The sequence below is a fragment of the Vombatus ursinus genome, unplaced genomic scaffold (genome assembly GCF_900497805.2).
Source record: "Vombatus ursinus unplaced genomic scaffold, bare-nosed wombat genome assembly UNPS02014770.1, whole genome shotgun sequence".
Classification (NCBI taxonomy): Eukaryota; Metazoa; Chordata; class Mammalia; order Diprotodontia; family Vombatidae; genus Vombatus; species Vombatus ursinus.
The window spans coordinates 30,839,809-30,853,917 of NW_020954548.1; the positions used below are offsets into that span (position 1 = coordinate 30,839,809).

Consider the following 14,109-nt stretch of genomic DNA (forward strand, 5'->3'; position numbering starts at 1 on the left):
TTTTTTTTTTTTGGCTAGGCAATGGGGTTAAGTGACTTGCCCAGGGTCATAAAGCTAGTTATGTGTCTGAGGTCATATTTGAACTCAGGCCCTCCTGAATCCAGGGCCGGTGCTCCATCTACTGCGCCACCTAGCTGCCCCTTTCTTACAGGGTAATAGGTGTGAAGTGTTTTTCCAAACTTAAAGCGCTATGTACATTCTTGCTATTATTATTTTTATTGTTGTTGCTATTATTATATAGCTCCTGTGGTAGCTAGGGCTAGCAGTAAGCAGTGTTTTATCTTTAGTACTTTTCCATCTCAGAGGAAACACTATGGAATAACAGAAAGATTTCTGGATTTAGAGTAAGATGATTTGGATTTATATCTTAGTTTCACCACTGACTGCTACGTGATTTGGGGCAAGTCACTAAACCACTCTTGTCCTTACTTTCCTCATTGGTAAAATAGAATGAGGGCAGCTAGATGGTGCAGTGGATAGAGCACTGGGCCTAGAATCAGGAAGACTCATTTTCCTGAGCTCAAATCCAATCTCAGAAACTTACTAGTCACTTCACCCTGTTTGCCTCAGTTTCCTCATCTGTAAAACAAGCTGGAGAAGGAAATGGCAAATCACTCTGGTGTCTTTGCCAAGAAAACTCCAAAATGGGGTCACAGAGAGTCAGACACAACTGAAAAGACCCAACAACAAAAATGAAGGAACTTAGTGAGATGACTTCTAAGGTCCCTTCCAGCTATAATCCTTTGGTCTGATTTCTGTATCTGTTTCCTGCAACCCAGTGCTGTTTCCTCCGTGTTCCTCAATCAGAGTGTTATTACTGTACATGTTTCCTCTGTGACCGTGGAAGGAATCATTTTCCTTGACCCTGGTACTTGCTGGTCATAGGCTGAGGACAGTGGCTCCCTGCAGGGCTAAGGAGAACCTCTTCTCACCACAGTAAAGATAGTCTTCTGATTACTTATGTTTACTTCCAGCCTATCCAAAAAACGATCGATGGAGCACTCAACCTGACCATCCTTGCTTACGAACTGGAAAATAAAAGCACCTACACTGCTCGAGTGAAGTCAAAAGTTTCAGGCAACCTAGGCTACCGTGGACAGTGGAGTGACTGGAGCCCCACCATTGAGTGGTATAATGGTGAGTCAGCTTCCGAGTGTTAGGATGACCTTGAAGGTGCTGATATTCTAGAATTGGTTGAGCCGATGCAAAGAGCCAAGGCGCTGTCACAACTGCTCAGTGACCTTTAAAAGAAGCACCTTCAGAGAAGTCAACCCTCCTTCTGAACTTCCAATGCAGAGTGTTGGTTGTTGAACTAGACGAGAGATCATCTGGTTCAGTCCTCTGATTTTACAGAGGAAGAAACCCTGGCCCAGAGCTGAAATGACTTGCTTAAGGTTATACACATACCAACTAGCAAAACCAAAATTTGAACTCAGGGCCACTGACTCCAAATTTGATGCTCTTCCTACAGCTCCACCCAGGCAATTTTATTTTGTGGCTGATAAAACTGGACCATTTGCTCTCCCTAGTACACAATATTCTCAACTGCTGATTCTTTGCTCAGGCAGACCCCCTGTGCCTGCAATGTTCTCCCTTTTCATTTCTGCATCATGGAATCTCTTGCTTCCTTCAAAGTACAGCTCAGGTGCCTCTTTGTACAGAAGACTTTTCCTGACCCTTTCAGTTGTTATTTCTTTCCCCTCCACCAAGATAATTTTGTGTTTACTTTGTTCACATTTTGTCCATATCTATCTGTGGAGATGCTATCTCTCCCCAAGGCAAGGATTGTCTTGTTTTTGTCTTTGTAGCTATCACAGTGCTTGGCACATAATAGGGATTGGGATTGGACTGATGATTTCATTGGATAGGAGAATCCTGGGTAAGGAAATTCCCTCTACTCATATGGTTTGACATATTCTCTGCAACTTCTAATCTAGGAGAGTTTTCTTGGGGAATTGAGGGGTTAAATGACTTGCTCAGAGTCAGACAGCCAAAGTCCTCCTACTTTTGAGGCTACTTCCCAATCCATTATAACACACTTCCTCTGGCACATAGTAAGCACTTAATACATTAAAAAAATACATTCATCCATCTATTCTTTGATTCACATGAGTAAGCACTCAACAAAATGACTTGATGAATTGAATTGGAGATGATAGATTATAAGCTACTTGAGGGCAGGCACTGTCTTTTGTCTCTTTTTGTATCCCCAGCAGTTAAGCCTAGCACCTGGCACATAGTAGGCACTTAATAAATGTTTATTGAATTGAACTGGTCTATTTCAAAAGATTCCCAGCTGAAAATCTATAGCAAAATGTAACTTTGTGCTGGTCTGTTTCCTTCCTAGAGTACAAAAAACCTTTTCTGAGTGGCCTGGAATTGGGGGTGCCCATTTTCTGCATCCTGATCCTGCTTGTTAATTTGCTGTGCTATTTCAGTGTCATCAAGTAAGTACAGTTTTGTGGGAGATGTGACCTCCTTCATATTAGTTTAGTCAGCAGACTTCATAGTAGGCCAAATCGGAGCCGTATTAGGATAAGAGATGTGATGGTGGTTACTTAGGCTGTTGATTCTACCACTGTCATCCCTCTTTTCTCTCCTTCTTTCCACTCCAGTCTCCAGCCTCCTAGGTTAGGCTTAAAATAGCCTTCTGACTCATTTGCTTATCTCTACTCTCCTGCCTCTACCAACACCACTCTAATCCATCCTTCACAAAGATGCTGAAATAATTTCCTAAGGTATAGATTTGACCATGTCACTTCCCTGCTCAGAAATCTTCAGTGGCTCCCTATTCCCTCTAGAATTAAACATGAACTCCTTAGAACCTTTTATTTAAGGCCTTCCACAATCAAGGTCCAACCTACCCTTTTAGTTTATCGTATCCCATCCTAATATCTCCAGCACTTGTTTGTGGGTTTGACATGTATTATGGGCAAGGTTGACTTCACATTCAGTAAAGTCAGTCCCTTTCTACTTTGGCAAATGAATGACCCAGAAGGGTTGTGTCTAAGATCAATATAGTTAGGGTCATGATGATAATAGAAAAATGCCTTGGTGGGGTCAACAGTCTTGGGTTCTGTTTCTGGCACCACCATTTAATAAATAGGTGATACTAGTCAAGTCATATCACTTCCTTTAACTTCAGTTGTCTCATCTGCAAAATGGAGAGACTAATTTCTGCCCTGTTGCCTACAGGTTGTTTTGGGGAAAGTGCTTTGTAAACCTTAAAGCACTATAGAATTGGGAGTTATTATTATGCAAAAACATTTATGCTTATTTTATCAAAACTGAACTTTTCTGGAGCAAATGGGTCTCTGTCAAATGTCCTGTTGTCTCTTTTTAAATTAAATATTTCTTTAGCCTGGAAAAATATAAAGAACATGAGACTAAACTTAAGGTGACCCAGATTCTAGTCATAACCCTACCACTAAATGTCTTTGTAATCCTCGGTGCATTATTTCCCCCGACCCTCAGTTTCCTCCTTGGTAAAATGAGTGGGTATTTTATAAGAAGGTTGGAACTGGTTCCCTTATGTGGCATGGTGTAGTGGAAAGAATGCTGAATTGGGACTTAAAAAACTTGGGTTCAAATTTGGCCCTAGTGATTATATGATCTTGGGCAAGTCCATCTTTGAATCCCATGAACCTGTAATGCCCCCGCCCATTACTACAAAGCTTGACCCTTGAGGACTTACTGTGGGAGGATTGCCCAGGTGAGAAGGGGTCAGAGTCCACAGGTATTCTTGACACTTTCTCACCTTGATTCCTTAAGCCTTCCTCTACCTCAACTCCACTATTTTTTCCTGGACCATGTTGCGTTCTCTCACCCCAAACTGTCTGACTCACATGACCAACACTAGAAACTTCTTGTCTTACAGGATTAAGAAAGTGTGGTGGGATCAGATCCCCAACCCAGCCCATAGCCACTTAACTGCCATCATTATTCAGAACCAACAGGTAGGTGACTTTGAAGATATCCTGTCACTGCCTGCGTCAGCTCAGTCTCAATTCTCTGTACCAATGTTGTGAGTAGTAGCATAGGTAATTCAAAGAGAGCAGTATTTGGGAATGTATGTATTATTTAATTTCTTCCCCAGTAGATTTACTTACCTTCGTGTTAGTATGTTTTGCTTAAGCCAATACTAAAATACATCAGTAACTATTGATGCACTTGCCTACTTTCTTATCTCCATAAAATCTTTATGAGAATCACCTATACACATGTGGAGGGTATCTCTGATGAAATGCAAGAAGGGAATAGAAATCATGCTTTCATAAACACTCTTTTATGGCAGATCATTTCTTTATAGTTCTGTAACTGATTGAAAAGTATAGAGAACACAAAATATCACTGTATTTATTGTTAGTTGATTACTGGGGAGAGCTGTAGTTGGTTGGGCAGAAGCTGGAGTTCTGGAGTTGTCCCACCAGCTGCCTGGGTGGGAGTACTCATGATCTTGGAGGGAGGTGGAAGTGAGGAGTTTAGAGGATTGCTAAAATGAGTTTAGGGAAGCAAACCCCGAGTGGCTTCCTAAATCAGATCACAGGGGGACCTGTTAGAGTAAAATTAAATTCTAGAGTGGATTACCAAGGTGTCCTGGCTTGCCTGGTTGGCTACATGAATATAGCTCTGGAGCAAACAGAAGAATATGTAAGTAGACAACTAGAGAATAAACATCGGAGTACCTTTATTTGAGGAAGCAATGACCCTTATCCATGGATCCCAGGTTAAGAACTTTAGATGATCTCTGAGGGCCCTTTTAATAGCCTGTCAGCTCAGCCCTCATAATCATCAAGGGGAGAAGTTATTGCAGAGAGGGGGCCCACCTTCCTCTTTATCACCACTAAACACTTTTGAATTGTGGTGTTGGAGAAGACTTTTTAGAGTCCCTTGGACAGCAAGGAGCTCAAATCAGTTAATATTTAAAGAAATTAATTCAGGCTATTCACTGAAGGTCAAATACTGAAGCTGAAACTTAAATACTTTGGCCACATGATGAAAAGACAGGACTCATTGGAAGAGACTGTGATGTTGGGAAAGATTGAAAGCAAAAGGAAAAGGGGAGAGCAGAGTGTGAGATGGGTAGGTAGTATCATGGAAATATCAAACATGAACTTAGACAGACTTCAAGAGATAGTGGAGGATAGAAAGGCCTGGCATGTTTGTTTCATGTGGGCATGAAGAGCCAGACACTACTGAATGACTGAACAAAAACAAAATTGAAGAATAACACTAAAACAATGAATTCTCTTCTGATGTTTCATAATTGTATGAAGGTGACTCAGGATTCTTGAGGGGTAGTCCAGTGGTTTAACCCCATATCCATGGCCAGCACGTGCTGGTGCACCATCACTGGGACTGGGTGTAGGGATCCACATCAGGATGCAAAGAGAGTATAAGCCAAAATCTAGGCCAGGCTGTGAGACTTATGTTTCTGCAGAGTGCCAGAATCCAAGGAATTGACATGGAGCAGGAAGCCAGGTGCAGGAGCATAGATTTCAAACTATATAGATCAGTAGAAAATCAGAGGAGAAGCTACAGGGAAAGTCCATGAACTGAGTCTTTGTCTGAAACAATCTGACTCTCCAAGGGGATGTGGATCAGCCTGGAACGTGCACTGATTTGTCAGCATGGGATGGTCGTAGATCACCTCTGTTATGTCCCCTCTTAATGATAAGGCCATGAGCTTGGACAGGGTGGGAGCACAAACCGCAACAGGTCCTACCAAGTTAGAAAGCAGTGAATACATGCTTAACATCTAACTGTGTGCCTGTCATTGGAGAACAAACCTATTTAAGTTCAGATAGGTTCATCAGAAAGTTGGCTATCAGGCGATGAATTGGTTTGGCCACAAGCAGTTAATAAAGACCATCTACTAAAGTGTGAATAGTTTGTAATTTTCATCAGGGAAGAAAGGGCCCACACTTAGAAAGTTAGGCTATTGCACTAGTCCAAAAGAGAGCTAATTAAGGCTAGAACTAGATTGGTAGCTGTGTAGTAGAGAGGAGAGACTGTAAGCAAAAGGTGTCATGGAGGTTGAAATGACAAGATTTGTCCATTGAATAGATATGTGGTGTGAGGGAAGAGAAGGAGTCAAGGATGACAGCAAGGCTGTGAACCTGGGAAATTGGAAAGATGGGGCTGCTCTTGACAGCAAGAGGAAAGTGCACATGAGTTTCCAATCTAGGGGAGCATGAGAGAAGAGAAAAGTTTTAAATTTGTTGTGGGCAACCTCTCCACCTTGGATCCACTGAATTTGTCTATATATGAGTGGGAAATCTTGTCCCTGCTTTTGCCAAGGGTGACTGTCTATTCCATTGTTCCTTCTCTTTTAGCTTTCAGCATGGAGGAAACTGCCTAAAGCAAAAGAAAAGAAAAAATTCCCGTAAGTATATCAGGTCAACCATAGGCCAGAATGAACTGAGGAGTAGATCTAATGGAAATAGGGTATCAGGCCTAGTCAAATGAGCCTCTTCTGGGCAAATAATGGAGGGAACAAGAAGTTCCCAAGCATTCTTTATTAAGCACCTGTTATGTACTAGACACTGTGTTAAGAACTTTAAAAAGATTATCTCATTTGATCCTCAAAATAGCCCTGTGAGGTAGTTGCTACTATTACCTTCATTTTACATTGGAGGAAGGGTAGCTAGGTGGTGCAATGGATGGAGTACCAAGCCAAGAGTCAGGGAAGACTCATCTTCCTGAGTTCAAATTTGACCTCAAGTACTAGTGGTGTGACCCTGGGCAAGTCACTTAACCCTGTTTACCTCAGTTTTCTCATCTGTAAAATGAGCTAGAGAAGGAAGTGGCAAACCACTCTAGTATCTTTGTCAAGAAAACCACAAATGGGGTCATGAAGACTTAGACACAACTGAAAACAACTCAACAACAACCTGAAGGAAACTGAAGTATTCAGAGATTAGGTGACTTGCCCAGGGTCACAAAGCTAGTATGTTCCTGAAGCTAGATTTGAACTCAAATCTTTCTGACTCCAGGCCCAACATTCTATCCACTGAACCACCTAGCTGCCTCAAGAAATAATGGGACCAGGAGTCCAAAGACCTGGGTGTGAGTTGTGCCTCTGCCCATTTACTAGCCAGTGACCTTGGCCAAGCTATCTAACATTCTTTAAAATCTTTAAAGTCTCATCTTTAAAATTGTGATAACAATTCTTGCTCTGCATAGGGTTGTTTTGGAAGTGAAATAAGATAATGTATCTGAAAGTGCTTTTTATGACAAAAAAGTGACATGTGAATGTCAACTATTGCGATTTATATTTATTTAAGACTGTGTCTCCCTGTCTCTTCACCAGCTACTCCTGGGTCAATCCCAATACTGATGTGCAAGGAAACTTTAACCTACTCCATTTTTCCACCCTGGGTTGGCTTGCCTTTCCTTGGAGAGCCTGGTGGCCCTCTACTTCCAGGTGTTTATGGTATTGGTACCAGACATAGTAGACACCCCATTGGGTTTCAGCTTTCTGTAGCTCAGAACTCCCAAACTTAAGTGATCCACCAGCCTTCACCTCCCCAGTAGCAGAGACTACAACCTTGAGCCACCACCCCTGGCCAGTTATGGTTATTTTAAAAAATCAGGCAGAAGAACTAAAATCAATTACATCGATTCTGTTTTGGGTAGTCTTGTCTCTCAGCATTCGGTTTTTATTGAGGAAACTGTGTTTGAGGATGGAAAGGAGAAAAGGAAAAAGCCTGGATATATATTTATGTTCTGTTAAGCTGGTGAGGAGCAAGTATGGTTATAAATAGTAAGCAGAATATTGACCCTTGAGAAGAAGCCAAGGGAATCTGGGGCAGTGGGGAAGCAAGGAGACAGTTTGTAGTCTGGGTGATTCAGAGAGAGAGGATACTATAAATAGAATGATCTTCAGTTCTCACGGTGGAAATCATCTTACTATAATAGTTAAAGTTAAGGTAGACTGAGGTGCAAAGTTCTGAACACAATCAATTTATTAGTAAAGTGTGAATTTATCAACAAATAGGATCTCAGCTTCCCCAGCAAAGTTAAGACCCCAAATGAGGGGGATGACACTCTTTTATAGTTTTGGAGAGCACAAAAAATAACTAGCATCATAGATGGAAGAAAATATGATTGGATGGACATTGGCAATGAGGGCTAGCAACAACCCCCTCTCCTTCCCTGCTGTGACTAAGAAATGTTCATTGTGTGAGTCCAGCTGCATCTTCAGGGACAGAGATGGCAAATCAGGTTTCTTTGAATGACAAACCAGAAATCCCTGAAGGATAGCTTGGTGGTGTAAAGATACTAAACCAGGCTCCCTGGTGTCCACCAGTATCTTTTAAGAGTAACAGATCTCCTTGCACAAGAATAGAACACTGACTCACAAGAGAACTGGAGTTCATTACACAGACCAGCTGAATTCTGAATTAAGTTCAGAAACAAAGAACCACGACTTAGGCTGTTACTGGACAAAATCAATTAACTATAAGTAGGATCAATTTAAAAAAAAAACCAGAATCAATCTGATTATTTCATTACCAAGATCAAATTCTTAGTTGTCACTGTTCATATACCTAGAACTGTTAACATTGGAGAAGCAGTCACTGTATAGTGTAAAGAATAAGGACCTTGAAATCAGAAAACTTGGGTCTGACTCTTGGCTCCAGTATTTACCAGCTGTGTGACCACAGACAGATCATTCATTTCTTTGAACCTTAGTTTCCTCATCTGTAAATGGTGGAAATAATAGCATCGTATTTTAGGCTCTTAATTTTCTTTTTATTTAGTTTAACAAAATTCTTTTTTTACCCCTCACACTTTTCCTCCTTCCCCTAGTAAAAAAAAGAAAAGAAAAAGAAAACCCTTTTAACAAACATGAACAATCAAAACAAAATTATTGTGTTGGTTATGTCCAAAAGAATATGTCTCATACTGTACCCCAAGTCCATCACCTCTGGCTAGTAGATAGCATTCTTCATGATGCATCTTCTAGAGTTCTTAAGTCTTTCAAAGTTGTTTGTTCTCGCAGCCTTGTCAGTGTATACATTGTTCTCCTGGTTCTGCTCATTTTACTCGGCATCATAGCAGCCTTTCTTGGTTTCTCTGAAAGCACACTTCTCATCATTTCTTACAGGACAATAATATTGCATTACATTTTTATACCATTATTTGTTCAGCCATTCCCCAGCTGATGGGCACCTCCTCAGTTTCCAGTTTTTTGCAACTAAATGAGGATCTATATTTTTGTACATATTGGTCCTTTTCCTTTTTCTTGGATCTCTTTAGGTACAAGTCTAGTAGTGGTATCACTGTCAAAAGGTATGCACAATGTAGTAACTTTAGAGGCATAATTCTAAATTGCTTTCACAAATGGCTGAACCAATGCATAGCTCTACCAACAATGTGTTAGTGTGTCTGTTTTTTTTCCCCAGGCCCTCCTACATCAGACATTTTTTCTCCCTTTTTGTCAACTTTACTAATCTGATATGAGGTCCAACGTCAACAGAGCTTTAATTTGTATTTATCTAATTATTAGCGATTCATAGCATAGAATCATAGAATTTAGAGGTGGAAAGGCCATTAAAGGTCATCTAGTTCAACTCCCTCATTTTACAGATGAGAAATCTCAGCAAAGTTAAGTAACTTGTCTAAGGTCACACAGCTAGTAAGAACCCAGGGCTTCTGACTCCAAATTCAGCCATCTTATGCTGCCCAAATCTACTTGTCCAGTCTTAACTCACAAGACTATGAGGAAAGCACTTTGTAAAACCTATAGTACTATACAAATGTGACAGAGTTGCAAACATACACAATGATTAGAAGTTGAACAAAGTCTCCATGCGTTAACTCATCTTTTTTTTTTAATTTCCTTTCCAAAAAATTAGGCACTGGAAGACATGCCTTTCCAAGTTGTTTCCCTGTTTACTTAGCCACAACTCAGCAGAGAAAGAAGAGGATACCCATCTCCCTCTCCCCAGCAAACGAGAAAGCTGGCCAGTAGAAGCCTGTAGACATGTCTTAGTGCCGGAGAAGATCAGTGTGGTGCAGTCGATTGAGCTTTATGAGGCTGAGGTGGAAAGTGAGGAAAGGGATGCTGATGAGGTTTCCTTTCCCCCATCCCCCGAGAATAGCACAAGCAGCTTCATGAAGAACCGAGAAGCCCTTGCAGACAGGTTTGTCCAGATGCTGTTCCTTGATCTCATAGGAGAGGAGACTTTCATGTCATGTTCCAGCAAGCCATCTGGGAAATACAAGGATTTGGCAGATGCAACCTTGTCACCACCTAAGGAAAGCAAAGATTCAAGCCGCTGCTGGGACAGCCCTACCAAGCTGGGCTCACCCATTTTCCAGAATGGTTTCCTGAGTGGTCCACACATTTCTGAGAGATCTGAAACTGTCTGCCAGAGTCCTTGCGTAGATGCTGCCTCTGCCAAGGCCAGACAGTCTCCTGAGCCCCACAAAGAGCAGGGGCAATTTCCTTCAGCTTCCCAAACTCAGGATTTAACAAATGCATCCATTTCAGAAGCACCCCAAGTTGTTGACGATAACCCTGCTTATCGAAGCTTCAGCAGCCTCCTGGCCCAATCCTTGCCTAGGACTGAGGAAGAGCCAAGCCTTCCCTTGAGCTCATCTAGCTGTTCATGGGAACAGATGGCCCCATGCCTTGGAGACCCTGATCTACAGCATGGGGTTAGCTGCTCAGAGGACTCTAAAACGTCTTCCTCCCATGAAAGCGAGCCGTCTTCTTTGCTCCAGTCAGAGGGAGAGAGCTGGGAGGAAATCCTAAGACAGAGGGTTCTCAGACAAGAAGGAGATGTCACCTGCCCCACCATTTTAGCAACGTCGGGCTACCAGTGTTTTGACAATGCAGTAAAGCAAGGCAATGACCAGAATTATAAGGCAGCTAGCTTTAATGTCTCCAAAGAATCTGGGTATCGATCCTTTGCTAGTCTCCTGAATGACTCTAGGAAAGAAACCTCTCCAGAGACCTCTGGTGATGAGTCTGAGTCTGGAAAAGGGAAAGGGGAATACAGGCCATTAGAAAGTCTTATTTCTCCTAGTCAAGAGGCAGAGGAAGTGACTCCACTTCCACTATTTACCTTTGGCCTGGATTTAGGAGATGCTCTCCCTCCAAAATGCCAACACAGCCCTGTGCCCTCCAGTTTCCTCAAGACGTACAGTCTCCAGGAGATATCAGTGGAAGAGACGGGAAAGCATTCTCTGACATTAGGCTGGAATGGCACCAAGAAGCATGAGGACACTCCTGAGGAGTCCTCAGTCTGTCCCAAGTTAGATTTCAGCAGTGGCATAGTCTATTCTACCTTGACTTGTCATCTATGTGGGCACCTAAAGAGATGTCCAAGTCCCAGTGAAAATTATACACCCTTGGGCAATGTCCAGAGCACAAAATGCAACTGTATGGTTGAGGTCCTAGAAACATTGCCTCCTCCTCTCACAAAAGCCACCAGTGTCTGCCCCTTGGAAATAATGGAGAGTCCAGAGAGTAGGGTGCCAAGGACCTCTTCTGTAGAGTTTCTCAGGGAAAACCATTTAGAGGAAGAGTCTTCTTTAGGAACCTGTGTGTCTCTCCTTTCTCAGGACTGTGAAGATCCATTTGGCTCCACCTCAGACAAATGGAAAGGATCCCTTCATTTAAAGCCTAGCCCTGGTGGTGTACCGAGCCCAAGCCAGCCCTTCAGCCCCAACATGGCGGACTGTGAACATGAGGGCAACACCTACATAAAAGTTTCTTAGATTAGCTTTGGGGAATTTGGCAGTCCTCTCAATCAACAGCGATATACACTTTGTTTAGGGAATCATTGAATTTCCTTTGTGTGTGAAACATTTCCTCCATGTAGACCATTACTAAGTAGAAGCCAGTATGCCGGTCCTGTTAACCTGAGAAGAAAGTGGTTGTCCATCTATGAGCCAGACATATGGATGACAACCTGATACCTATTCGTTAGGGGGTGGAGGGGAGCAGCCTTGGGCCTCAGAGCAGACAATCTTAATTCTGGAGGCTCATTAAACACTTTGCCACAGAATGAAGAAGTATGCCTGAGCAGGGGGTAGGGGGTTACATACAACCCTTTTTCCATCCTCTTCTCTCTTCATTGTCCTAAGAGAGCCTCTTTTAAGCCACGTATCCCTTAGTGCAATACAGGGGCCTCAGAGCAGCCAAAAATCTAGCAATTTTTGGTACATGCATAGAATTCCCCTCAAAGCCAGACCCTTCTCAGAAAGAGCTTTGTAGATACAGTTGGTGACTTACAGAGGAACAGCCCCTCAATGTTTTGAATGTTCATGAATTTTCTGGCGCTGGATGCTCAGAGCATTCCTTACTCCTTTATTCAATTATTTTATGACCTGATGATTGTAGAAACTGCAATTCCCCCAGCACCTTTTTCATTGATCACTCTGTCTTGGCTTCTAGCTGGGGTATATTCCCTTCTTCCCCTCCTTTTCACTTGTCAAACCTCAATCTGGAAAAGCCTCGAGTGCCTTCTGGAAATCATAGAACATTGAAGATGAGAGCCCAAAGGGAACTTTGAACATAGAATGTTCAAGGAGAAGGGGACCTTAGAACATAGAATATTGAAGCTAGAAGGACCATTGGAGACCTTCTAATCAAATCCCACCCTTTTACGGAGGAAATGAAGGCCTGATCAGGAAGGTGAAGCACCTTGCCCTAGGTCACGCACAGCTCAGTAAGGGGCAGAGCTGAGAGCTCAAACACAGGGTTTCTGACTGCCAGTCCTGTGCACTAGCTGCATGGTGAGAAAGCGCACCAGCCTGCCAGGTGAGATCCAATAAGAAGCACTTTAATAATTACTACTTACGATAGCTAGCATTTATGGAGTGCTTTAAGGTACCCAAAGTTATCTCATTTACACAGGCTGTCTCATTTGTACTTCACAACAACCTAGTAAGGTGGCCTAATGTTTTTAGGGCTTCCCACTAGGTTCCTGCTATATTTTGGGATACTGAGTAGAAAAAGCCCGCAAAGCTACTCCCTATGTGAGATGAAAACAGCAATAAGTCTTATACTCTGGGACTTCCACCATTAGGTGTAAATAATGAGGACATGTAATCAACTCCCAGTTACCCATTTTGTGGATTATCCAAGCCTTTTGTTCCTCTTATCTGTCTTTTGGATGTTGCCCAGCTACTTTAGCAGGTGGCTGAAGAGGGAGATCAGACGTGGTTCCTGTTGAATAATGAGTGAATTCGATTCAATGCAAGAAAGCATCTATTGAGAGTGATGTGCTAAGCAAGGCAGCTAGGTGACTCAGCCCATAGAGCACGGGGCCTGCAGTCAGGAAGACCTAAGGTCAAAACTGGCCTCAGATGCTTACTGGACCTGTGACTCTGGGCAAATCACTTGAACTTTCATTTACTTCAGTCCACTGGGGAAGGAAATGGCAAACCATTCTAGTGTTTTTGCTGAGAAAACCCCATGGACAGCATGGTCCACTGGGTCATGAAGAGTTGGACACAGCTGAATCAACTGAGCAACAACAAATGTGCTAAGTGGCAGAGACATGATGACAAAAAAAATAGTCTGTGCCCTCAGGGAGCTTACATTCTGTCAGGTGACAGGAAGAGAATTGGGCAGTATATTCAACTAGCACCACTTCAACTTTCATCATTCCCTGCCCCAGGACAAATACCAGAGCCAGCAATGGTTGATCCCAGAACTTCCTCTCCCAACAAATAAATACCTCAGCATTTTGGTTAATGTGGAAATTATTGTGACTGGAAGCAGGTGAAATGGTTCTTGACATAGTCACTCTCACATTGACCTCTGGGGTGTTTTAACTACGTGGTCTAGGAGAAGATTGAGGAGGTGGGAGGAATATTCTGGAACTGCCAGAGATACTGTATTATATAAACATTTGTATTTTCTACAAGGATTTTTTTTTTTTTTTACTGAAAGGGGTGTGTGTGTATGTGTATGTGTGTGTGTATACATGTGCTCAGTACATGTGTGTGCATGCAGATAAAAGCTGGGAGTACAGGGGAAGGGGCAGGGATGTTACATGTCTGCTGTTTGCTTTAAATAAATTCATTTCAATTCTACAAGTCTAGACTGGCTGACTACTATTCGTTCAATAAAGAAACCTTTATTAA

The 14,109-nt window shown here is 42.4% G+C and overlaps 1 protein-coding gene across 5 annotated transcripts in view; it reads left to right on the forward strand.

Annotated features, from left to right (window-relative positions):
• Window positions 1–13,326, forward strand: part of IL4R (interleukin 4 receptor) — a 52,687-nt gene extending 39,361 nt beyond the window's left edge. For all 5 annotated transcript variants that reach the window (XM_027862803.1, XM_027862801.1, XM_027862800.1 and 2 more), the window contains 5 exons: window positions 975–1,137; window positions 2,348–2,447; window positions 3,878–3,956; window positions 6,336–6,385; window positions 9,864–13,326. In XM_027862803.1, coding sequence (XP_027718604.1) covers window positions 975–1,137; window positions 2,348–2,447; window positions 3,878–3,956; window positions 6,336–6,385; window positions 9,864–11,733 — 2,262 coding nt within the window. In that variant the 3' untranslated portion in view covers window positions 11,734–13,326. The remainder of the gene's footprint in view (window positions 1–974; window positions 1,138–2,347; window positions 2,448–3,877; window positions 3,957–6,335; window positions 6,386–9,863) is intronic.
• Window positions 13,327–14,109: the final 783 nt, after the last annotated feature.